This window comes from Sylvia atricapilla, unplaced genomic scaffold (genome assembly GCF_009819655.1).
Source record: "Sylvia atricapilla isolate bSylAtr1 unplaced genomic scaffold, bSylAtr1.pri scaffold_117_arrow_ctg1, whole genome shotgun sequence".
Taxonomy (NCBI): domain Eukaryota; kingdom Metazoa; phylum Chordata; class Aves; order Passeriformes; family Sylviidae; genus Sylvia; species Sylvia atricapilla.
The window spans coordinates 6,251-31,196 of record NW_027077045.1 but is presented as its reverse complement, the minus strand read 5'-3'; the positions used below and the strand labels follow the sequence as shown (position 1 = coordinate 31,196).

At 45.4% G+C, this 24,946-nt stretch overlaps 2 protein-coding genes across 5 annotated transcripts in view; one reads left to right on the top strand and one right to left on the bottom strand.

Moving 5' to 3' along the window:
• SUGP2 (SURP and G-patch domain containing 2) overlaps positions 1 to 15,881 on the bottom strand; it is a 19,044-nt gene extending 3,163 nt beyond the window's left edge. The window contains exons 1-7 of the mRNA XM_066340141.1: positions 15,797 to 15,881; positions 15,185 to 15,391; positions 11,880 to 13,523; positions 9,692 to 9,809; positions 5,147 to 5,595; positions 3,506 to 3,617; positions 1,429 to 1,955 (exon numbers count right to left, since the gene is read on the bottom strand). Of these exons, the coding sequence (XP_066196238.1) occupies positions 1,429 to 1,955; positions 3,506 to 3,617; positions 5,147 to 5,595; positions 9,692 to 9,809; positions 11,880 to 13,523; positions 15,185 to 15,299 (2,965 nt within the window). The 5' untranslated portion in view covers positions 15,300 to 15,391; positions 15,797 to 15,881. The remainder of the gene's footprint in view (positions 1 to 1,428; positions 1,956 to 3,505; positions 3,618 to 5,146; positions 5,596 to 9,691; positions 9,810 to 11,879; positions 13,524 to 15,184; positions 15,392 to 15,796) is intronic.
• Positions 15,688 to 24,946, top strand: ARMC6 (armadillo repeat containing 6). Of its 4 annotated transcripts, none has more exons than XM_066340136.1 (8): positions 15,688 to 15,814; positions 16,552 to 16,708; positions 17,128 to 17,210; positions 18,813 to 19,383; positions 19,845 to 19,990; positions 20,199 to 20,330; positions 21,248 to 21,385; positions 23,801 to 24,946. In XM_066340136.1, the coding sequence occupies exons 2-8, from the start codon at positions 16,588 to 16,590 to the stop codon at positions 24,011 to 24,013; spliced, it is 1,404 nt and encodes a 467-aa protein (XP_066196233.1). In that variant the 5' UTR covers positions 15,688 to 15,814; positions 16,552 to 16,587; the 3' UTR covers positions 24,014 to 24,946. The 4 variants fall into 4 exon arrangements, with proteins under 4 accessions (XP_066196233.1, XP_066196235.1, XP_066196237.1 ...); XM_066340138.1 differs by having other exon boundaries at positions 15,692 to 15,814; positions 16,555 to 16,708; XM_066340140.1 differs by lacking the exon at positions 15,688 to 15,814 and adding an exon at positions 15,991 to 16,107 and having other exon boundaries at positions 16,555 to 16,708.

The window sequence follows — 24,946 nt, the reverse complement described above, 5'->3', positions numbered from 1 at the left end:
ACTTCATTTAAAGGCTTGACTTAAAACATAAGTTAGAAGTAAAAGGAATTAATTAAAATTAAAAATTAATTAAAAAGAGTAAATTAAAAAAATTAATAAAAATAAATTTTAAAAAATTAATTAATAAAAATAAAACAAATACAAAATTCAGCTGGAAATTCAAATTATTCCCACTAAAAAAACCAACCAAATCAAGGCTAAAAAATCTCCAAAAAAATGAAATTTAACTCAATTTAAGGCTGGACTTAAAACAGAAGGAAGAAATAAAAAGAAGAAAAAAAGAGCTGAAAAGAAAGATCGGAATTAATTAAAAAAAATATAGACAAAATTCAGTTGGAAATTCAAATTTGTGTCCATTTCCACGCGAAAAAAAACCGCAATTTTTTAGCGATCGCCGGCAACAAAATCCCTAAAATTTGGGATTTTTTCCCCAAATCTCTTCTTTTAATATAAAACTGAATTATTTTGGTGCTCACCCACCTTTAGGCTCCTCGATTCAGCTTTTCCTTTGCCGCTTGGATCGAGATTTAAGGTCAAATTTGTGTCCATTTTTGTGCGAAAAAAACCGCAATTTTTGAGCGATCGTCGGCATGAAAACACCTAAAAATTTGGGATTTTTGGCCCAAATCTTCTTCTATTTTAATACAAAAGTGAAGGATTTTGTTTCCCACCCACCTTTGGGCTCCTCAATGAGGCAGATCCTTTTGGAGGCCGGGATCATCCCCACTCTGAGGGACTGGCTGCTCAATGTTGTATGAGAGAAACGCGACGCTTTTAAGAGGCAAAACCTGTGGGTTTTTTCCCAAATCTCTTTTTTTAATATAAAACTGAATTATTTTGGTGCTCACCTACCTTTAGGCTCCTCGATTCAGCTTCTCCTTTGCCGCTTGAATCGAGATTTAAGGTCAAATTTGTGTCCATTTTCGTGTGAAAAAACCCGCAATTTTTTAGCGATCGCCAGCAAAAAAATCCCTAAAAATTTGGGATTTTTTCCCCAAATCTGTTTTATTTCACCACAAAACTGAAATATTTCAATGCCCACCCACCTTTGGGCTCCTCAATGAGGCAGATCCTTTTGGAGGCCGGGGTCATCCCCACTCTGAGGGACTGACTGCTCAATGTTGTATGAGAGAAACGCGATGCTTTTAAGGCAAAAAACACCTCAAAAATCGGGGTTTTTGCCCCAAATCTCATATTTTAATATAAAACTGAATTATTTTGATGCTCACCCACCTTTAAGCTCCTCGATTCAGCTTCTCCTTTGCTGCTTGAATTGAGATTTAAGGTCAAATTTGTGTCCATTTTCATGTGAAAAAAACCCATACTTTTTTAGCGATCGCCAGCAAAAAAATCCCTAAAAATTTGGGATTTTTGCCCAAATTCTCTCTTTTTTCTACACAAAAGTGAAGGATTTTGTTTCCCACCCACCTTTGGGCTCCTCAATGAGGCAGATCCTTTTGGAGGCCGGGATCATGCCCACTTTGAGGGACTTGCTGCTGATCCTTTTCCGCGGGAAGGGCGCGCCGGGGGCCGGGGCTGGCGGTGCCTGTGTCGACAGATTTGGGACAGCACCATCAGAGGGGCTCTGCACTTCACCTCCTGCCATCTCCTCCTCCTCCTCCTCCTCCTCCTCCTCCTCTCCTGCTCTGGGAAGCAAATCTTCCTCTAGGTTTGCCACCCTTCTACCTGCTGCTTCGTCCTCATCATCATCATCATCCTCATCATCAACATCATTTCCCAGCGGTTGGGAGGTTTCAAATTCGGTTTCTTCTTCTTCATCTTCTTCATCTTCTTCTTCTTCATCTTCTGCTTCTTCATCTTCTGCAGAGTCCAGGGTTGTCCCTGGGGGTTTGGGGGGTCCTGCAGCCCCGGGGTTGAAGGTGATGGAAGGACAGAGCTCGTGGACTTTCATCCGGTAGAATTTAAAAGCGGAGCTGTTTTGGTCCTGGAGGAACCTGCAGGGGGAAAGGAGGTAAAGAAATAATAATTATTTGAATGAAAGGGGGAATGAGGGTGAAAAAATTGAGGGGAATGTGGGCAGAAATGTGGGGAAGGTGAGGTCGAAAATAATGGGAACTGGTTAAAATTTTGGAGGGAATAATAAAAAAATTGAGGGGAGTGTGGTCGGAAATCCAGGGGAAATAAGGGTCAAAATCCAGAGGAAATAAAGTTCAAAATCCAGAGGAAATAAGGTTCAAAATCCAGAGAAATGAGGGCAAAAAATCCATGGAAAATAAGGTTCAAAATCCAGAGGAAATAAGGTTCAAAATCCAGAGGAAATAAGGTTCAAAATCCAGGGAAAATAAAGTTCAAAATCCAGAGGAAATAAGGTTCAAAATCCAGAGGAAATAAGGTCAAAAGTCCAAGGAAATGAAGGTAAAAAATCCACAGAAATAAGGTCAGAAATCCAGAGAAATTAGGTCCAAAATCCAGGGGAATAAGGTCAAAAAATCCAGGAAAATTAAGGTCAAAAAATCTAAGGGAACTAAGTTAAAAAATCCACAGAAATAAGGTAAAAAATCCCTTTTTTCCCTTAAACATTTCACATAAATCCATTTTTTTCCCCTGAGAAATTTCACATAAATTCATTCTTTTTCCCCGAGAAATTTCAAATAAATTCATTCTTTCCCTGAGAAATTTCAAATAAATCCATTTTCCCCTGAGAAATTTCAAATAAATTCACTCTTTTCTCTGAGAAATTTCAAATGAATCCATTTTGCCCCGAGAAATTTCAAATAAATCCATTTTCCCCCGACAAATTCTCCATAAACCCATTTTTTCCCCCTTAAACCTTTCAGAATCAACATTACTCAATTTTTGCCCTGAGAAATTTCACATAAATTCTTTTTTTTCCCCCCGAGAAACTTCAAATAAATCCATTTCATCCTCGAGAAATTTCACATAAATCCATTTTCCCCCGAGAAATTTCTCATAAACCCATTTTTTCCCCCTTAAACCTTTCAGAATTAACATTACTCAAATTTTGCCCTGATAAATTTCACATAAATCCATTTTCCCCCGACAAATTTCCCATAAACCCATTTTTTCCCCCTTAAACCATTCAGAATCAACATTACTCAATTTTTGCCCGAATAAATTTCAGATAAATCCATTTTTCCCCCGACAAATTTCCCGTAAACCCATTTTTCCCCCTTAAACCTTTCAGAATCAACATTACTCAATTTTTGCCCTAATAAATTTCACATAAATCCATTTTTCCCCCGACAAATTTCCCGTAAACCCATTTTTTCCCCCTTAAACCATTCAGAATCAACATTACTCAATTTTTGTCCTGAGATATTTCAAATAAATCCATTTTTTCCCCCAAGAAATTTCACATAAATTCTTTATTTCCCCCCGAGAAATTTCCCGTAAACCCATTTTTTCCCCTTTAAACCCCCCAGAATCACCACCACTCATCCCCACTGAAAATCCTTCTCTCCAAACCCACCCCAAATTAAACATTTCCATGATAAAATCGTGTAAATCTCCCCCCAGGACCCACCAGAGGTCGGGGGTGTCGGCGCTGTTGTCGATGCTGAACTGCTCAATGTCGGGTCCCACCTGAGCCACCAACCTGGCCAGTTTCTCTGCTGTCTCCAGCGTTTTGGCATCCACTTCAAAATTAAAAAAATATATAGATTTTTAAATTTTTTTAAAAAAATATTAATATATTTAATAAATTATATTATTAAGTATATTAATATTTATAAATATATTTAATATATATTAAAATCTATTTAATAAATGAAAAGTTTTATTAATATATTTAATAAATATATTAAATAATTATAATTGATGTGGTAGTTCTGTTTTATAAATAAATGTTATGTAATATTGTGTTTTTATATATTTATATATCTGTATATTTGAATGTCATGTAAAAATACAATATTATGTTTTTATAGGTTTATATTTATTATGTATGTGTAATATTTCTATATTTAAATATTAGACAAAAATATAATATTATATTTTATAGGTTTCTATTTATTATGTATATATATTTAATATTTATGTATTTAAATAGTATAAAAATACAACATTATATTTTTATATGTTTGTATTTATTATGTATATATATTTAATAGTTATATATTTAAATAGTATATAAAATACAACATTATATTTTATATGTTTATATTTATTATGTATACATAAAATATTTATATATTTAAATATTATATAGAAACATAATATTATATTTTATATATTTATATGTTTTATCTAAAAATTATATTTATATATAAAGTCTATAAATAAATATATTAAATAATAATTAATATATTTATTTATATAACTATAAATATATATTTAAATAGATATAGAAATATATAGTTGTTTTTTTTTTTTAATAGTAGGTATGTAAAAATGGGATTTATATAGGTTTTTTTCTAGATATGGGTTACATTTTTTGTGAGATGGATTTTGGGGAGTTTTTTTGATGAAATTTTAATTCTGGGGTTTTTCCTAAACCCGTAATTTAAATCCGTTTAGGATTGAAATTCGTTTTTCTGGATGCAATTTAAATTCTTTTTCTGAATAAAATTTAACTTTTAGGGTTTTTTTTCCAGATACAATTAAAATTTGTTTTTTCTGGATACAATTTAAATTTTACCTTATTTTTCTGGATACCATTTAAATTAGTTTTTCTGGATACAATTTAAATTGTACCTTGTTTTTTGTTTTCTGGCTACAACTTAAATTCATTTTAAAATAAAATTTCAATGAATTCCACTTTTTTTTTCCTGGATAAAATTTAAATTTTAATTGATTTTTTTTTTCTGGACACAATTTAAATTTTACCTTTTTTTTGTTTTCTGGCTACAACTTAAATTCATTTTAAAATAAAATTTTAATGAATTCCACTTTTTATTTTTTTTCTGTATAAAATTTAAATCTTAACTAATTCTTTTTTCTGGACACAATTTAAATTTTACCTTTTTTTTTTTTTCTGGCTACAACTTAAATTCATTTTAAAATAAAATTTCAATGAATTCCACTTTTTTTTTTTCTGGTTAAAATTTAAATTTTAATAATTTCTTTTTTTCCTGGATCCAATTTAATTTTTTTTTTTTTTTTTCTGGACCAAAATGTTCAATTTTAATTTATTTTTTTCCCTCCCCTTCCAAAGCCCTTCACTCACCATCACCAAACTGAGCTGAGCAAACCTCTGCTGGTGCTGCTGACAATTCCCCAGGAGCACCAACATCTCCCTCCGCGCTGGGGCCACCCTGGGGGACACAAGTGACACCCAAAGGTGACAATTCCTGCCCCAGCAACTCCGATTTGGGCTCAGAAATCTCCTTTTTGGTCAAACCTGGGGGATTTTTCTCCTTTTTCCCTTTGTCTGACTGTTTGGTCCGGGAGCTCGGCGTCGTTTTCTTCGTCTTCTTGCCTTTGGAAGCGCGGAGAAAAACGGGAATTTTGGGTTTTTGCTTCCTCCTGAAGAGTTTCTTTTTGATGCTGGCCGCTCTCTTGGCGTAGAGAAAAGCCCTGAGGGATTCTGGGGTGGGGTTGGGGTTCCTCCTCTGAGCCTCCGACAGCTTCAGCTGGAAATATTTGTACTCCAGGCTGGCCTCATCCGACAGGAACCTGCGGGGACACGGGCAAGGAGGGGACATCAGCTGGGGACATGGAGAAAGGGGACATCAGCTGGGGACATGGAGAAAGGGGACATCAGCTGGAAAAACAGGGAAAACAAAGGGGACATCAGCTGGGGACATGGAGGAAATCGGGGGACATCAGCTGGAAAAACAGGGGAAAGAAAGGGGACATCAGCTGGAAACGCTGGGGGGATCCAGAAAATAAAGAGGAAATCAGCTGGGGAAATAGAGAAAATCAGGGGGACATCAGCTGGGGAAATGGAGAAAAGGAAGAGGAAATCAGCTGCAAAAATAGAGAAAACAAAGGGGCAATCAGCTGGAAATTCTGGGGAAATAGAGAAAATGAAGGGGAAATCAGCTGGGGAAATGGAGAAAATCAGGGGGAAATCAGCTGGGAAATAGAGAAAAGGAAGGGGACATCAGCTGGGGAAATGGAGGAAATGAAGGGGAAATCAGCTGGAAAAACGGGGAAAACAAAGGGAAAATCAGCTGGAAACGCTGGGGGAATCCAGAAAATCAAGGGGAAATCAGCTGGGGAAATGGAGAAAATCAAAGGGAAATCAGCTGGAAAAACAGGGAAAACAAAGGGAAAATCAGCTGGGGTAATAGAGAAAATAAAGGGGAAATCAGCTGGGGAAATGGAGGAAAGAAAGGGGAAATCAGCTGGAAATGCTGGGGAAATAGGGAAAATCAGGGGACATCAGCTGGAAAAACAGGGAAAAGAAAGGGAAAATCAGCTGGAAACGCTGGTGGAATCCAGAAAATAAAGGGGAAATCAGCTGGGGAAATGGAGAAAAGGAAGAGGAAATCAGCTGGAAAAACAGGGAAAACAAAGGGAAAATCAGCTGGAAATTCTGGGGAAATAGAGAAAATAAAGGGAAAATCAGCTGGAAAAATAGAGAAAAGGAAGGGGAAATCAGCTGGAAATCCTGGGGAAATATAAAAAATAAAGATCAGTTGGAAATTCTGGGAAATAGGGAAAAGAAAGGGAAAATCAGCTGGAAATGCTGGGGAAATAGAGAAAATCAAGATCAGGTGTAAATCTTGGAAAGTGCCAAAAATAAAGAAAAAGTCAGCTGGAAATTCTGCAGAAATAGAGAAAAGAAAGGAAATATCAGCTGGAAATCCTGGAAAAATAGAGAAAATAAAGATCAGCTGGAAATTCTGGGGCAAATACACACAGGAAAGGAAAAATCAGCTGGAAATCACCATTTTTTAACAGAAATCTTCATTTTTAAAAGCAAAACAAAAAAAACCCTCAGGATTCCAGCGTTTGTTTGTGGGTGGGTTTTGGTTTGTTTGGGGGGTTTTTAGGTGGTTTTGAAGTTTTTGTTTGGGGGTTTTTTGTGGGTTTGGGGTGGGGGTGGTTTTTTTGGCTTTTGGTTTTTTGTGGTTTGTGGAGATTTTTGTTTCGGGTTTTTTTTTTTGGCTTGTGGGTTCTTTTTTTTGTAGCTTTTTGGGGGGTTTCTTTGTGGTTTTGGCTTTTGTTTTTGTGGTTTTGGAGGTGTTTTTGGTTTTGTTTTGGGGTTTTTTGGTTTGGTTTTTGGGGGGTTTTTTTGTAGTTTTTTGTTTGTGTTTTTGGGGTTTTGTTTTTCTGGGTTTGGGAGCTTTTGGTTTTGTTTGGGGGTTTTTTGGTGTTTTTTTTTTTTGTTGTTGTTGTTTGTGTTTTTGGGGTTTTGTTTTTGTGGTTTTTTCTCTTTTTTTTTTTTTTTTGTGGTTTTGGCTTTTTGTGGACTTTGAAGTTGGGTTTTTTTATATTTTGGAGATTTTGTTGTATTTTGTATTTTTTTTATTTATTTGGGATTTTTTTGGTTGTTGCTTTCCCAGGCGTTGAACACCAGGCTGAGAACAAACTGAATTTTCTGGGAGCAACAAACAGCGAGGAAAATGTGCCAAGGAAATAAATAATGGAACGATTTGGGTAATTAATCAGCTCATCTCAGCAGATGACACCTGGAGATGTCTCCCCCTTTTTTTTCCAGCTTTTTTTTTCCTGGGATTTTGTCTCCACCACCTGAATTTTTGCTCCTAAAATGCAAATTTCTTTCAAAGGCCTCGAATTGGGAACTGACAAAGGGCCGTTATTGGCACATCAAAAGCAACAAATTGAAGGGATTGTTTTTTCTAGGGGTAATGAGCTCCAGGAAAAACATCCTCCTCACCCAAAAAATGACAAAAAAGCGACAAAAAACACCGGAAAACAACAGAAAAACAAACAAAAAAAAACATTAGAAAAACCCCCAAAACCAACAAAAGATCAACAAAACCCCCCAAAAACCAACAGGAAAACCTCCCAAAAAAGAGCAAACCCTCCCCAAAAAACAACAACAAAAAAACAACCCCAACCCCCAAGAAACTAAGAAAAAAATATCCCCAAAAACCAAGAAAAAAATCTCCAAAAAACGCCCAAAAAACACCAAAAAATCCCCCAAAACCCACCAAAAAACCAAAAACCACCAAAAAAATCCCCCAAAACCAACAAAACCCCAACAAACCCCCACCAAAAGGCTGATTAAACACACCCCAAGTTTGATCTTTGCCCTGGAGTGAAAAGACAAAGTTTTAAATTCAATGTTCCCCAATTTCCCCCCCTGTTATAAACGCCTTTTATAAACTCGGTTTTTCTCAAGATGTGTGCTCTAGGATTAATAACTTTGTGCCAAGGATGTAAGTTTTTATTTCTGCTGTTAGTAAAGAAAATTAGGCAGAGTGGTAGAAGCGATAAAATATGTTTAAATTGTTTGGTGGGAGAACACCCAGGGACGTGTGAAGACTCTGCTCTTGATACACCAAATATCAGCTTCTACCATCGGAAAATTATAGAGCAAGGCCCAAACTGGAGGTGATGGTGAGGGTGAGGATGGAGGGGATGAGGAAGGTGATGATGAAGGTGATGGTGAAGGTGATGGAGAAGGTGATGGTGAAGGTGATGGTGAGGGTGATGATGAGGGTGATTATGATGGTGATGATGAAGGTGATGAAGGTGATAATGGAGGTGATGGTGATGATGAAGATGATGATGAAGGTGATCATGGAGGTGATGATGAAGATGATGATGGAGGTGATGATGATGGTGATGATGGAGGTGATGATGAAGGTGATGATGAAGGTTATGATGAAGGTGATGATGGAGGTGATGATGATGTTGATGATGAAGGTGATGGTGAAGATGATGATGAAGGTGATGATGAAGGTGAGGATGGAGGTGATGATGGAGGTGATGATGAAGGTGATGATGACGGTGATGAGGAAGGTGAGGAAGGTGATGGTGAAGGTGATGATGAAGGTGATGATGAAGGTGATGATGAAGGTGATGATGGAGGTGATGATGAAGGTGATGATGAAGGTGATGATGGAGGTGATGATGAAGGTGATAATGATGGTGATGATGAGGGTGATGAAGGTGATAATGGAGGTGATGATGAAGATGATGACGGAGGTGAGGATGAAGGTGATTATGGAGGTGATGGTGAAGGTGATGATGAGGGTGATGATGAAGGTGATGATGGAGGTGATGATGAGGGTGATTATTAAGGTGATGAAGGTGATGATGAAGGTGAGGATGAAGGTGATGATGAAGGTGAGGATGGAGGTGATGATGGAGGTGATGATGGAGGTGATGATGGAGGTGATGATGAAGGTGATAATGATGGTGATGATGAGGGTGATGAAGGTGATAATGGAGGTGATGATGAAGGTGATGATGGAGGTGATGAGGAAGGTGATAACGAAGGCGATGATGAGGGTGATGATGAAGGTGATGATGTAGGTGATTATGAGGGTGATGATGTTGATGATGAAGGTGATGATGAAGGTGATGATGAAGACACAGCCAAAAACCAAACCTGCTCTAAAAAGGCAAACCCACGGAAAACAGTCCCTGGAATATGGAAACTGGTTCATGGAAAAATAGGAATATTCAACGGATTGCTACAACAAAAAGGGGATTTAAAGAACCCTGTGAAACAGCAGAGTGTGCACTCGGCTGAACGCCAATCCTTCCTGCTAATTGGCTGACCTTTAATTAAACCTATTTATTAAAATCTACCCCAAAAACAGGCGAATCTGGTTTTTCAGACACGCACCAGTACTCGGGGCTCTGCTCCTGAGCCTTCCTGTCCTGGGCAGACAATGTCCCCGCCACGATGTCACTGACCAGGCGCTCGATGGTGGCCGCCGCGCTCCGGTCGGCGCGCTGCGGGGCTGCGGGGCACAGAGAGAGAAAATAAAATTAAAAGGTTAAAAATGTTTTTTAAAAATGAAAAAAAGAAATTGGAAAATTAAAAAAAAAAAATTGGAATTAAATTTGAGAGTTGAGAAGAGCGTTTAAAAGTGAAAATGAAAATTTTAAAAATGGAAAATTAAATTTGAAAGTTGAGAATAACTTTTAAAAGTGAAAAGGAAAATTTTAAAAATGGAAAAGAAATTTAAAAAAATTGAGAATGACTTTTAAAAGTGAAAATGAAAATTTTAAAAATGGACAAGAAATTTTAAAAATGGAAAAGAAATTTAAAAAATTAAGAATAACGTTTAAAAGTGAAAATGAAAATTTTAAAAATGGAAAAGAAATTTTAAAAAATTGAGAATAACTTTTAAAAGTGAAAACGAAAATTTTAAAAATCGAAAATCAAATTTGATGAGAATAACATTTAAAAGTGAAAACGAAAATTTTAAAAATCGAAAATTGAATTTGAAAATTGAGAATAACGTTTAAAAGTGAAAATGAAAATTTTAAAAATCGAAAATTAAATTTGAAAATTAAGAATAAGTTTTAAAAGTGAAAATGAAAATTTTAAAAATGGAAAAGAAAATTAAAAAAATTGAAAATTGAAATTTTAAAAGTTGAAAATAAATTTAAAAATCGAAATTTTAAAAACTGAAAAGAAATTTGAAAATTGGAATTTGAAAATTTGAAACGAAATTTGAAAAATTGAAAATTTGAGTCTGAAAAATTGAAAATTGACATTTTAAAAAATGAAAAATTGAAAAATTGAAAAAAAATTTTAAAAACTAAAAATTGAAAAATTGAAAATAAATTTAAAAAATCGAGATTTTAAAAATTGAAAATAAATTTTAAAAATTGAGATTTTAAAATTTGAAAAGAAAGTTGAAAATTGAAATTTTAAAATTTGAAAAGATATTTTAAAAAATGAAAATTAAAATTTTTAAAAATTGAAAAGAAATTTTAAAATTGAAATTTTAAAAATTGAAAAGAAATTTTAAAAATTGAAATTTTAAAAATTAAAAATAAATTTGAAATTTGAAAATTGAAAATAAATTTAAAAAATTAAAATTAAAAATTTAAAAATTAGAAATATATTTTAAAATTTGAAAATTAAAATTTTAAAAATAAAAAATAAAATAAAATTAAAAATTTAAAAATAAATTAAAAAATTGAAAATTAAAAAAATTTTAAAAGTTTAAAAATTGGAAATTAAAATTTTTAAAATTGAAAATAAATTTTAAAATTGAAAATAAATTTTAAATACCTTTTTTTAAAAAAAAATTGTTTTAAAAATAAATTTTAAATAAATTTAAAAAAAATAAAAATAAAATTCAAAATAAATTAACCCCTCCCCCCAAAACCCGTCTCATAATAGTGAGATATTGGGTTTTTTTGTTGGTGTTTTTTTGGGGGGGGGTTGGTGTGTTTTCATAAAAAAATACAGTTTTTAGGGATTTTTTTTGTGTGTGTGTGTTTTTGCACAATTGATATTTGGTGTTTCACTGGAATTCCTGCTCTGTCCCAGCCCCGGTTTGGATTCCCCTGGAATTCCCTCCCTGCTCCAGCGTTAAGTGGGATTTATCTGGAATTCCAGCCCTGACTCAGATCCCCTTGGAATTTCTCCCTTTTCCAACCTTGGTTTGGATCCCCCTGGAATTCCTTCCTTGCCCCATTCCTGTCTGGATTCCCCTGGAATTCCTTCCCTGCCCCAGTTCCGACTGGACTGCCCTGGAATTCCTTCTCTGCCCCATTCCTGATTTAGATTCCCCTGGAATTCCCTCTCTGCCCCATTCCTGATGTGGATCCCCCTGGAATTCTCTCCCTGCCCCATTCCTGATTTGGATCCCCCTGGAATTCCCTCCCTGCCCCATCCCTGATGTGTATTCCCCTGGAATTCTCTTCTTTTTCCAACCCTGATTTGGATCCCCCTGGAATTCCCTCCCTGTCCCATTCCCGTCTGGATGCCCCTGACCCTCCCAGAATCAGGAATTCCTGCCCTAAGGACACCACAAAACCCCAATCCCGCCCTGCCAAACCCGTGCCATCACCTTTGCTGTCGGGGGAGGCTCCTTTGCTCTGCTCCGTGCCCTCCACCTCCGTCCTCTTCATCTGGATGGGGTAGCCACTCTTCTCCAGCCAAGCCTTCAGGTTCTCGATGTACTCCCTCCCAAACAGGGTGGAATCGTCGAAATTCGGGAACGCCGTGGGCGCCGGCGCCATCTCCTGCAGCCCCACGGCCTCCAGGATCTTCTCCTGCCTGAAAACAGAGGCCAGGGCGAAAGTCTGGCCCAGCAGAGCCAGGGATTTCCTGCACAGGGACACGGTGGTCTCGAAGGCGTTGGCCATGTCCCGCGCGTTGCCGAAGCCGTTGGTTTTGACGCTCAGCTCGTAGGCGTTGCAGGCCATCAGCAGAGGGGTGACCCCTTTGAGGAGCCTGTCCTGCAGCCTCATGATGTACTTGTCGAAAGGTTTGATGATCTCGAAGAAGCAGTTCTTGGTCTTCACCGCCCCTTTGTCCAGCAGCATGTTCAAGAACTCGTTGTCCACCTTGGGCGTCTTGAGGGCGGCGTGCTGGAGGCTCTTGATGGTGAAGAAGCAATAATCCCTGTGCTCCGGCCTCAGGGAGCACTTGAAGGAGGCCAACATCTTGGCACAGGTCTCGGTTTCCAGCTCGAAGAGGGCCCCGAAGAGCCTGGAGAACTCGGCGTCGTTCTTGATGGCGTGGAAGCCAGCCCACTTGATGATCTCCACGCCGAAGGTGGAGAAGATGTCAGACTTGTCCACCAGGTCGAAGCTGAGGTTCCTGAAGGTTTGGGTGGGTTTGGGCAGCCTCAGGATGGGTCTCTGTGCTGCCAGAGGGTGTGGGGGAAGCTTGGGGTGCTGTTGGTGTTGTTGTTGTTGTTGTTGGAGGGGCACCGGCCTCTGGTTGGCGACATCCAGGGCTTGATCCAGAGCTTTGGGATCCAGGCCTGGCTGTGGTTTCTTCATGTTCCACTTCTTCAGGGGGCTCTTGAGGTCTCCTTTGAAGATTTTGGGTTTCGCCACCCCCCTGGTGAGGCGTTTTCCCCTCAGCACTCTCCCCCTGCCCACTCCTCCTCCCCGGCGCAGCGGCGGCCGGAACTCGCCGTCCCCAAACTCCCCCTCGTACTCCTGGTTTTCCACCCCTCCGTACTCCTCCTCCATCAGCCCAGGCGACCTGAAATCCCCTAAAACATCCGAGGAGCCAAACTCGGGCTCGTGGGCCTCCCAACAATCCTGGGTGGGGCCGTAATCCTGCTCGTGGCCGTAATCCCGCCCGTATTCCCGCTCCTGCTGTCCGTATTCCCGCTCCTGCTGTCCGTATTCCCGGCTGGGAGGAGCTGGGTGATGCCCATATTCCCTGTTTGGGGCAGCTCCACGCCCAAACTCCCTGTTTTGGGGAGCAGGACGGCCGAAATCCCGGCCGAATTCCCGCTCCCGGCGGGCGAATTGTCCGTGGAAATAATTCTCCTTGCGGAGCAAAGGGCTGGCGGGTCTGTAGGAAGGGCCAGGGAAGTTTTCCCCCGGATAATTCTCCCCCGGATAATTCTCCCCAGGGTAGTTTTCTCCAGGATAATCCTCCCGGGGTTCCTGGTTCCACTCCTGGTGCTGGGAGTTGGCGTGAGGGAATCTGCCGTCGCTGTAGCGGGGCCGAGGAGGAGGCCTGGGGTGAGCTGGGGAAAAGGAAAGAAACAAAAAACATTCCCGAGGTTTTAAAAGGGTCAAAATGTCCGAATTGCTGATGGGAAGCCACGTGGTTGACTTTGGGGTATTCCCCATCCCTGTGTCCCAACCCCTACAGACATTGTGGAGCTCAAGGTCTCCCCTAAATCAAATTTTATTGATTTCTCCTCCTTTTCTCAAGTCTGGATCTTCCACAGAAGCTCAAGACCTCCCCTAAATCAATTTTTCTTGGCTGTTCTCTTTCTCAAGTCAGGATCTTCCACAGAAGCTCAAGATCTCCCCTAAATCAAATTTTTGTTCCTCATTTTCTCATGTCTTCATCTTCTACAGAAGCTCAAATTCTCCCCTAAACCAAAATTTTGCTTCTGTTTTCTCAATTCTTGGTCTTCCATTGAAGCTCAAGTTCTCCCCTAAATCAAATTTTTTTTGTGTGTTCTCTTTCTCAAGTCTGGACTTTCTACAGAAGCTCAAAATCTCTAAGTCAAATTTTTCTTGGCTCCTCCCTTTCTCAAGTCTTGAGCATCTACAGAAACTCAAGATCTCCCCTAAATCAAGTTTTTTCTCTTACTTTTCTCAAATCTTGAGCATCTACAGAAGCTCAAATTCTCCCCTAAATCAAAATTTTCTCCTCATTTTCTCAAATCTTGGTCTTCCATAGTTCAAGTTCTCCCCTAAATCAATTTTTCTTGGCTGTTCTCTTTCTCGAGTCTGGACCTTCTAGAGAAGCTCAAGATCTCTAAACCAATTTTTCTTTGCTCGCCCCTTTCTCAACTCTGGACCTTCTCCTGGAGTCCCTGAGGCACAAAGACCTCTGAGTTTTCAGCTTTGCCAGAATTAAAATTATCAAAGACCTCCAAGGCCATGGACTCCAAGCTTTGGGCAGTGTCCACTTTGTCACCCAGACCAGGATCTCCAGGAGGAACTGCAGAGCTGGGCAGAAACTCGGATCTGCTCCAAACTCAACCCCAATTATCTCATTATTGCAGGAAATTCTAGTTTTTCTCATTGCCCTTATCCCAGCAGTTTAATTCAGAAAGCAAAGAATGCTTTGGGGGGGGGGGGAATAATGGAAGTGTTTAATATAAATTATTTCTTCAGGGTTCACACAACCCTCAAAAAGAACAGATTTGGTTTTAAAGCTCTCCTGTGAATGTCCATCTTTGTAAATGTAACCCAAGCCTCTGGATGGACACTTTATATCCCAAATTTAGGAGGTGAAAGAATTTGGGGACCACGTTTGGTGTTATGTCCATGAGGTCAGCGCCCTGCTTCCAGCTTTTTTATTTTTCCCCCTAAAATAAATAACACCAACCACAAAGACCCAAAGGCTCCAACACTTATTTCACATTTATTTATCTTCCATTTATTTAACTTCTCAGCCACGGCCAGAATCCCATCCTGCAGCAATCCATCCCTGGCTGAAATCGGACCCACTCTCTGAGGCAGAACACAATTCCTTTGTCTGAATTCCCATTTTTATTTTTTCTCCCTCCCCTCATTACGGTGTCACTCCTTCCTCCAGCTGTTCTTCCATTAAAAAAAAAAATAATAAAACAATAAAACGAAATTAAAGCGGCTGTAGAAAGCCGTCAGCAGCAGGCACACAAATGGCAGGCGATGCTGACGGCAGGCTGCTCCCGTCATCGCTTACCTTTGAAATGATGGATGGAGTCCCCCGCGGCATCGCTCCGCTCCATGCGGTACCGTTTAACTTTGTCCTGCACCACGGCCTCGAACGTCTCGCGGCTGATCCTCCGGGATGCCATCTTCCCTCGCCGCCTCCCCTCACGGAGCCCGCGGACGCGGCGCGGCCTGACGCGGGCCCGGGGTCCCGCCGCGGCCTGAGGGGAGGCGAAGCCTTGAGCCGAGGGGGAGATTCACGTTTTCCCCGCCGCCCCCCCGCCTAGAGCCGGGAGGAGGAGCTGCAAGCGGAGCTCCGATCCGGTCCGCCCTCACTGAGGCGGCCCCGGGCCCGCCGCCGCCTCCCGCCACACCGGGGCCTCCCGCTGGACACGCCCCCTTTACCGTAACCACGCCTCCTCCCGCTAATGGCCACGCCCCCTCCCGCCGCTCCCGGGCCTCACCGAGACCGCGGGTGGTCACGCCCCCTTTAGGCCACGCCCCGCATCGCTCTGATCACGCCCCGCCCTCACGATGACCACGCCCCCTCACGCGTTAACCACGCCCCCGAGCCCCGCCGCGCTTGCGCCGCGCGGAGCTGCCTCGTCCCCTGCCGGCGGTGCGGGCGCGGGGCGGTACTAACGGTGCGAGCGCGCTGCCGGTAAGCGGGACGGGTGCGAGGGGAGCGGCTTCCCGTTCTAAGGGAGCGGCAGCTGCCCTGCGGGCGCGCCCGGGCACGCTGCGCGTACTGGGCGTGCGTGGGAGCGGCCGGGCGCGGGAGCGTTGCGCATGCGCGCTGCGGCGCCCCGCGTTCTTTTTCGCTCGGCGTGAGGGCGAGCGGCGCGAACTGGGGCGGCGGCGCATGCGCAGAGGGGCGGGGCCGGAGTACGGTGGCCGAGTGGGGCCGTCCCGCCCTCGCCTTTTGTCCGCCGGGGGCGGCCGGCGGGAGCCCGGGTGGGTCGTGAGGGGGAGCGGGGTCGTGGGTGCGGCCCGGGGCTCCTCCGGTACCGCCGCCTTCCTTCGGGGCGCTCTCCGCGTCGCTGGGAGCCGCGCGGTGCGGTCCCGCAGGCTGGCGGGGCCTGCTGAGGCCGTGTGGGATGCGCCGGGCCCGGGGGAAGCGGGGCAGGGCGGGCTGAGCGCCGTGAGGGGCACGGTGCCTCCGTGCTGCACCGAGAGCCCCGCCACGGTGACAGGTCCCGAAACCCCATCTTAACCCTGAAACGTCTCCTTATCCCTCTTATTTGCCCTATTTTTCCTCACTAGATAGAAAACCGGCCTGTATAGTTTTGATCAGAGCTCTGAGGTTTTGTCTTGAGGAAGGACGAGCCCTTCCCTTTGTTCCTGGTGGGCGAGTTTAGAAGGTTTTGCACCGAAACGAGCAGCTTTTTCTCTCGGCAGCAGGGCACGGGGCTGGATCCAGCCCATCCCGGGAAAATGGGGTCCAAACAGATCGCCCAGGAGACGTTTGACGATGCCGTGCAGGAGAACATCACCGAGTTCGAGATGGATCCGGAGGAGGCCGTGAGAGAAGCTGTGCAGCAGTTCGAGTCCCAAGGTATTGTGCTTTTTGCTGCTGGGGTTTGACAAATCCGGAGGTTTAAAGGCAAAGGTGGATCATGCAGCATTGGAAAGGAGCCTTTGTGAAGTGGAACACAGAGACACCGTTAATGCTGACCTGGTTTTGTGGATTAATTATGACTGCAAAAAACTGCTTAGAGGGAGGCTGGAGGGCGAAATTTGGTCAGTGAAATTAATTTCCTTCTTTTCCCCCCCTTCACTCAACTGACATCTAGCTTTGTTCCAGGCTGAATTTGACCTTTCAGTCAGAATTGAACTTTTCAGCATCTTTACAAGTTCATCTTTGTTCTCTGTGGTTCACTTGGCAGCTTTTCCCTAGGACTGGAACTGACACTGTTTATTTGACTCTAATCGCCCTGGGGCCAATATTAAACTTGGTTTTATTTCCCCTTTTAGGTGTGGACCTGAGCAATATTGTGAAAGCTGTGCGACCTCCTGCCTCTGAGAACGGGCAGAGACAGAAGCATCAGATCCTGCTGGTAAGAGCACACATTGATAATGAAAGATCAAGGTTATATAATAATAATATAAGTACTAGGCCAACTTCTGCCTCTGCCCCATTTCCCTGGGAGCTCTTCAAGCAGTTAATCCCATTTATTCTGCAAATATAAAAAAAAGACCAAGAGGTTTTTGTGCTTTTGCAGGGGAGGAGTGAGATGAGGCTGGGGCTCTGCTCCCAAGGGCAGGACAGGAGCCTCAAGGTGTGCCAGGGGAGGCTCAGGTGGGACATCAGGAGGGATTTCCTCATGGAAAGGGTGGAAGGGGCTGCCCAGGGAGGTTTGGGGTCTCCATCCGTGGAGGTGTCCCAAGGAATGACAGGATGTGGCACTCAGTGCTCCGGGTTGGGGACAAGGTGAGGATCAGCTCCATTTACCAGCCCAGTGTGGCTGTGGGCCCCTGCAGAGCTGGAACGTGCTGGTTGGACCCAGTTCACCTGCTGCTGGTCAGACTGGTGGCCACTGGAGGTGCCAGTGGTGACAGAGGGACAATGTCCCTCCAAGGGTTCTGTGCGTGAAGCCCAAACGCTTCAGCACAACCATTCCTCCCCTAACACCAAACTGATTTTAACTTAAAAATACACAGATTCCTGCACAGTTCAGGTGCAGAACTAACCCCTGGTGTGTCCCACAGACCCTGGATTCCCTGAGCAGGGAATAGCACAGCCAGATGTGGCTGAGCTGCCCAAGCAGCTCTTGGTGTTCACAGCACAGTGCAAGGAGCAGCTCACTCCTGTAACACCAGACTGATTTTCCACCTAAAAAATACACAGATTGCTCTTACTCCTGCACTGTTCAGGTGCAGAACTGACCCTTGATGTGTCCCACAGACCCTGGATTCCCTGAGCAGGGAATAGCACAGCCAGATGTGGCCCAGCTGCCCGAGCACCTCTCCACCTTCTCCGCTCAGTGCAAGGAGCAGCTTACTCCTGTAAAACCAAACTGATTTTCCACCTAAAAAATACACAGATTGCTCTTATTCCTGCACAGTTCAGGTGCAGAACTGACCCTTGATGTGTCCCACAGACCCTGGATTCCCTGAGCAGGGACATGGCACAGCCAGATGTGGCCCAGCTGCCCGAGCACCTCTCCACCTTCTCCGCTCAGTGCAAGGAGCAGCTCGCTCCTATAAAACCAAACTGATTTTTAACTTAAAAATAAACTGATTCCTGCACGGTTCAGGTGCAGAACTAACCCCTGGTGTGTCCCACAGAGCCTGGATTCCCTGAGCAGAGCCGTGGCAGAGGCAGACGTGGCTGAGCTGCCCGAGCACCTCTCCACCTTCTCCGCCCAGTGCAAGGAGCAGCACCTAACTGATTTTCCACCTAAAAAATACACAGATTGCTCTTAATCCTGCACAGTTCAGGTGCAGAACTGACCCCTGGTGTGTCCCACAGACCCTGGATTCCCTGAGCAGGGACATGGCACAGCCAGATGTGGCCCAGCTGCCTGAGCACCTCTCCACCTTCTCCACTCAGTGCAAGGAGCAGCTCGCTCCTATAAAACCAAACTGATTTTTAACTTAAAAATAAACAGATTCCTGCACAGTTCAGGTGCAGAACTGACCCCTGGTGTGTCCCACAGACCCTGGATTCCCTGAGCAGAGCCGTGGCAGAGGCAGACGTGGCTGAGCTGCCCGAGCACCTCTCCACCTTCTCCGCCCAGTGCAAGGAGCAGCTCGCCTTCCGCTACCTGGCCGCCCAGAACGGCGCCTACCCCGTGGTGTTCTCGGCCTGCCAGCTGGCTGCAGGAGACCGGGATTTACTGCTCCAAGCCTTCTCCACGCTCTCTGCCCTGCTGGACGGGCAGCCGGACCTGCTGGACGGCGCCGGGCAGGAGCTGGTGCTGCAGAACCTGCGGGAGAGGCGGGACGACGCCGAGATGACGCTGGCCGGGATCCGCTGCGTGAGGCACGCCTGCCTCAAGCACGAGCAGAACAGGCAGGGCTTTGTCAAGGCTGGGATCCTCCCTCTCCTCACCGGGGCCATCATCCAGCACGGCGACAGCGCAGATGTGGTGAAAACGGCGGCCTCGGCCCTCAGGGTGATGACTTTTGACGATGACATCCGAGTGCCCTTCGGTCACGCCCATGACCACGCCAAGATGATCGTGCTGGAGAACGACGGGCTGAGAGTCCTCATTGAAGCTGCCAAAGGTAAGAATGAACCCCCTCCGGGGATGTTGGTGTTAATGGGGGAGTCGCTCGGGATTTCTTCTCTCCTTGTGGTTTCTTCTCTTGTTGTGATTTGTAACTGGAATTCACCTCGGAGGTGATCCAGGAGTTTGTCGTTCCCAATGGGGTTTAATTCTGTCCATGAAATGTGCCCCAGTGGAGCAGTCAGGTTATCAGAGCAGTTCTTCACTGTATTCAGGAAGGATTTTATAGTTTTAGGGGTCTGTTGTCTCTGCTGAGGTGCTTCTTACCCAGAGAAGACTGGCTAGAAGCAGAGTGAGCAGCTGTCACCTCTCCTGTTTTAACACACAAAACAAAACACGCTGATTCCTATTTAATTCCCTATCTTCATCTCCTGTTTACTTTCTTATTTGATTTTTTTCCTGTTGAATAAACCAAAGCAGACCACTTTAATGGATTTTGGTGTCCCCTGTCCTCCTCAGCCTTCAGGGATAACTCGGGGGTCCTCAGCGAGCTCTGTGCCACCCTGTCCCGCCTCTCGGTCAGGAACGAGTTCTGCCAGGAGATCGTGGACCTGGGAGGCTTAAATTTCATGGTGACCCTGCTGGCTGACTGCATGGAGCACCCGGTGAGCAGTGGGGATTACCTGGGAATTGTTCAGGAATTGTGTGAAAAAAAAAAAAACCCAGAGTTCGCTTTTTTGGTAAACGTTAAGAAATAGGTTTAATAATAATAATTTTAAAAAAGCGAGGAATGGCTTTATTGTTCAGACAGATGTCGTGGTGCTTTTTGAGCTGTGGCTTTGACCTGTGATGGTGTTTTTCCCCCCGGGGCAGGAGGTGGTGAGGCAGGTGCTGGGTGCCATCCGCGCCGTGGCCGGCAATGACGACGTCAAGGACGCCATCGTGGACGCCGGGGCCACCGACCTGATCGTGCTGGCCATCAGCCAGCACCTGGGCAACCCTCAGGTACCTCCCAGGGCCTTGGGGATTCCTTTGGGATGGGCGTGGAGCTCACCTGGAGCTGTAGGATAGGTGTTTGTGTGAAACACTACCTGGGCAACCCTCAGGTACCTCCCAGGAATTCCTTTGGGATTCCTTTGGGATGGGCATGGAGCTCACCTGGAGCTGTAGGATCTGTATTTGTGTGAGCCAGCACCTGGGCAACCCTCAGGTACCTCCCAGGGCCTTGGGGATTCCCTTGGGATGGGCGTGGAGCTCACCTGGAGCTGTAGGATAGGTGTTTGTGTGAAACACCACCTGGGCAACCCTCAGGTACCTCCCAGGGCCTTGGGGGTTCCTTTGGGATGGGTATGGAGCTCACCTGGAGCTGCAGAATGGGTTTACACCTCTGGCATGCCAAAACACAAAATCATAAAGGTTAGAAACACCTCTAGGATCATTTTTACACCTCTGGCTTACCTAAACACAAAATCATAAAGGCTGGAAGTAATTCTAAGATCATTTTTACACCTCTGGCTTACCTAAACACAAAATCATAAAGGCTGGAAATAATTCTAGTATCATTTTTACACCTCTGGCTTACCAAAACACAGAATCATAAAGGCTGGAAATACCTCTAAGATCATTTTTATTCCAAAACACAAAACCATAAAGGCTAGAAACATCTCTAGGATCATTTTTACACCTCTGCCAGGCCAAAACACAGAACCATAAAGGCTGAAAATACTTTTAAGATCTTAGAGAATAAAGATCTTTATTCCAGCCCTCCCCTTACTTTGACCTTCCAGAGCAGTGTGACACCACCACCGGATAAACCCTCCAAACAACCCACCCCAAACCCCCTAAAGAGGGGAAAACCCCCCATTTTCGGTGTCTGGAAGGCAGGTGTGGCAGGCAGCGAGGGTGCTGTCCCTGTGTTGCAGGTGTGTGAGCAGGGCTGTGCCGCCCTGTGCGCGCTGGCGCTGCGCAAACCCGAGAACTGCGGCCGCATCATGGAGGGCGGCGGGGCCCTGGCAGCTCTGCAGGCCATGAAGGCTCACCCACGGGAGGTGGCTGTGCAGGTATGGCCCCTCAGCGTGTCACTGCAGCTTTTGGAGCTCTTGTTCTGTGGGGTTTGGGTTTTTTGGGGATTTTTTGGGGCTTTTTTTTTTTTCTTTTTTCAGTGGGTTTTGGTAGGTTTGGTTTTGGAGGTGGTGACTCAGTGCAGCGCCTTTGTCACCCTGATCTGCTGAGAGCAAAGCTTGATTTAGTCTCTAAAACCACCTGGGTGCAGGTTTTTAAACCTCTGGAATGTCAAACTCCTCTTCCAGGCATTCCTTTTCCTCCTGGGAAGAGCAAGAATGGGCTCTTTGCAAACCCAGCCTGTGCCATCCATTCTCCAGAGTTAAATAAACCACCTTCCCTGCCTGTTTGTCACCCTGATCTGCTCAGAGAAAAATTAATTTTGGTTTTAAATCCACCTGGATGCAGGTTTTTAAACCTCTGGAACGCCAAACTCCTCTTCCAGGCATTCCCTTTCCTCCTGGGAAGAGCAGGTTTGGCTCTTTGCAAACCCATGCCTGTGCCATCCATTCTCCAGAGTTAAATAAACCACCTGCCCTGCCTGTTTGTCACCCTGATCTGCTCAGAGAAATTTCGGTTTTTAAATTAATTTCGGTTTTAAATCCACCTGAATGCAGGTTTTTAAACCTCTGGAATGGCAAACTCTTTTTCCAGGCATTCCCTTTCCTCCTGGGAAGAGCAGATTTGGCTCCTTCCAGACCCAGCCTGTTCTCCAGAGTTAAATAAACCACCTGCATTGATTATGTCTGTCACCCTGATCTGCTCAGAGAAAAATTAATTTAGGTTTTAAATCCACCTGAATGCAGGTTTTTAAACCTCTGGAATGGCAAACTCTTTTTCCAGGCATTCCCTTTCCTCCTGGGAAGAGCAGGTTTGGCTCTTTGCAAACCCAGCCTGTGCCATCCATTTTCCAAAATCAGACAAACCACCTGCATTGCCAGTTTGTCACCTTGATCTGCTCAGAGCAAAGCTTGATTTAGGTTTTAAATCCACCTGAATGCAGGTTTCAGCAGGATTTGTGTCCACTTTTGTGCTTTCCAGAGTAAACTTCAGCAGGGAATAACATCCATGGATTTTGTTCCTCCAGGGAACAGTTGGTTGCTCTCTGTAGCATCTCACATTTGGGTTTGTTAGGAAATGCTCTTTAGCTGATCTGCTTTGGGTGTGCCAAAACCTTCCATGGCTGGGCTTCCCTGAAAATCCCCTGACCCCTGGGCTTCCATAAAAAATAACCCCTGACCCCTGGGGTTTCTATAAAAAATCCACTGACCCCTGGGCTTCCATAAAAAATAACCCCTGACCCCTGGGCTTCCATATAAAATCCACTGACCCCTGGGGTTTCTATAAAAAATCTACTGACCCCTGGGGCTTCCATAAAAAATCCAGTGACCCCTGGGGCTTCCATAAAAGATCCAGTGACCCCTGGGGCTTCCATAAAAAATTCAGTGACCCCTGGGTTTTCCTACAAAATCTCCTGACCCCTGTCCTTCCCTCGAGATCCCTGGGCTTCCCTCCAGCCCCCTGACCCCTCTGGTTCTCTCCAAGCCCCCCTGAGCCCCGTGGTTGTCCCCAATCCCCCTGACCCCCGTGGTTGTCCCCAATCCCCCTGACCCCCGTGGTTGTCCCCAATCCCTCTGACCCCCGTGGTTGTCCCCAATCCCTCTGACCCCCGTGGTTGTCCCCAATCCCTCTGACCCCCGTGGTTGTCCCCAGCCCCCTGACCCCCGTGGTTGTCCCCAATCCCCCTGACCCCCGTGGTTGTCCCCAGCCCCCTGACCCCCGTGGTTGTCCCCAGCCCCCTGACCCCCGTGGTTGTCCCCAATCCCTCTGACCCCCGTGGTTGTCCCCAGCCCCCTGACCCCTCTGGTTCCCTCCAAGCCCCCCTGACCTCTCTGATTAAACCCTCTGACCCCCGTGGTTGTCCCCAGACCCCCTGACCCCTGTGGTTGTCCCCAGCCCCCTGACCCCTCTGGTTCTCTCCAAGCCCCCTGAAAGGGGTCAGGGAGGTTCTCTCCAGTCCCCCTGACCCCCGTGGTTGTCCCCAGCCCCCTGACCCCTCTGGTTCCCTCCAATCCCTCTGACCCCTCTGATTAAACCCCCTGACCCCTTGGTTTTCTCCCTGATCCCCGTGGTTGTCCCCAAACCCCCTGATCCCCGTGGTTTTCTCCAATTCCCCTGATCCCCGTGGTTGTCCCCAATCCCCCTGACCCCTCTGGCTCCCTCCAATCCCCCTGACCCCTCTGGTTCTCACCAAGCCCCCTGCAAGGGGTCAGGGAGGTTCTCTCCAAGCCCCCCTGACCCCTCGGATTAAACCCCCTGACCCCTTGGTTCTCTCCCTGACCCCCGTGGTTGTCCCCAAACCCCCTGACCCCCGTGGTTGTCCCCAGCCCCCTGACAGCTGTCCCTGTCCCCAGAAACAGGCGTGCATGCTGATCCGGAACCTGGTGTCTCGCAGCCGGGATTTCTCCCGGCCCATCCTGGAGATGGGGGCCGAGGATCTGATCGCCGAGGCTCGGGCAGCCCACAGGGACTGCGACGACGTGGCCAGGGCTGCCCTCAGGGACCTGGGCTGCCAAGTGGAGCTGAGGGAGCTGTGGACAGGCCAGAAGGGAGGCCTGGCTCAGTGAATTCCACCCCGTGGGGAAGATCCAAAGCGTCTCTCCAGCCCTGGAATCCCGTGGGAAGAGCGGCTGGCGTGGATCCTTCCGGAATATCCGAACCAAACCTGGGCTCGAGAGGGAATTTTCATCTTCTTTTTCTTCTTCTTTCCTCGGGAGCTACAGCTGGAAATGGCTTTCTGCATTCACAGGCTGCAAAACCGACTGTGTGTAGTGCTCATTGCCTGGGTCATCTCACGGCTGAGGATGATCTGCTCCCCACTGTGGTCCCCTCGTGGGGCTGTTCCTGCTGCTCTACTCCCCGTGGGGACAGCAGGAGCTGCTTTCCCCTGCCCACAGTTCCCATTTGTCCCAGCTCAGGGGCTGGAGGAGGAGGAATCTCCCAACGTTTGTCCTGTTGTTTTATTGCTGACCCCACTCTCATGTCCGCCGCTTCGTTTGGGATTTTTTTTTAATTTATTTATATTTTTTTCCTCCCCGCCGGCGTGAACATTTTAAAAGGAAACAAAACCCAACGAAACGAGTGAAGTGAGGATTTGGGATGACGTCCAAAGGAATTGTTGGCATCCAGGAGGGACGTTCGTGGTGTCCCTCAGTGAGAGGAGCAGGGCAGGGACTGGTGACGGGGGGTGGGAATTCCAGAATGGGACCAAGCTGCAGGAAGCCCTGGGAATCCCAACCTTTGTCACCTCTTGGGACTTCCCTGGATCCAGGAGTGCTTTAATTGTATCAAAGAGGCCAAGAACCTGGTGGACTGAAGGGATCTGTGGGCAAGGCAGGCCCCCAGAAAGGCTCTGAAGTCTCAGCTCAAGGCTTTTGTGGCAGCCCTGTTTTGGGGCTGAGCCTTTCCTCCCCGTGCCGCCGCCGTTTTTGTGAGTGGATGTTTTTAAATGTGATAATTCTCTGTAAGAAATGGTGACCTTATAAACCATACAAACCTGC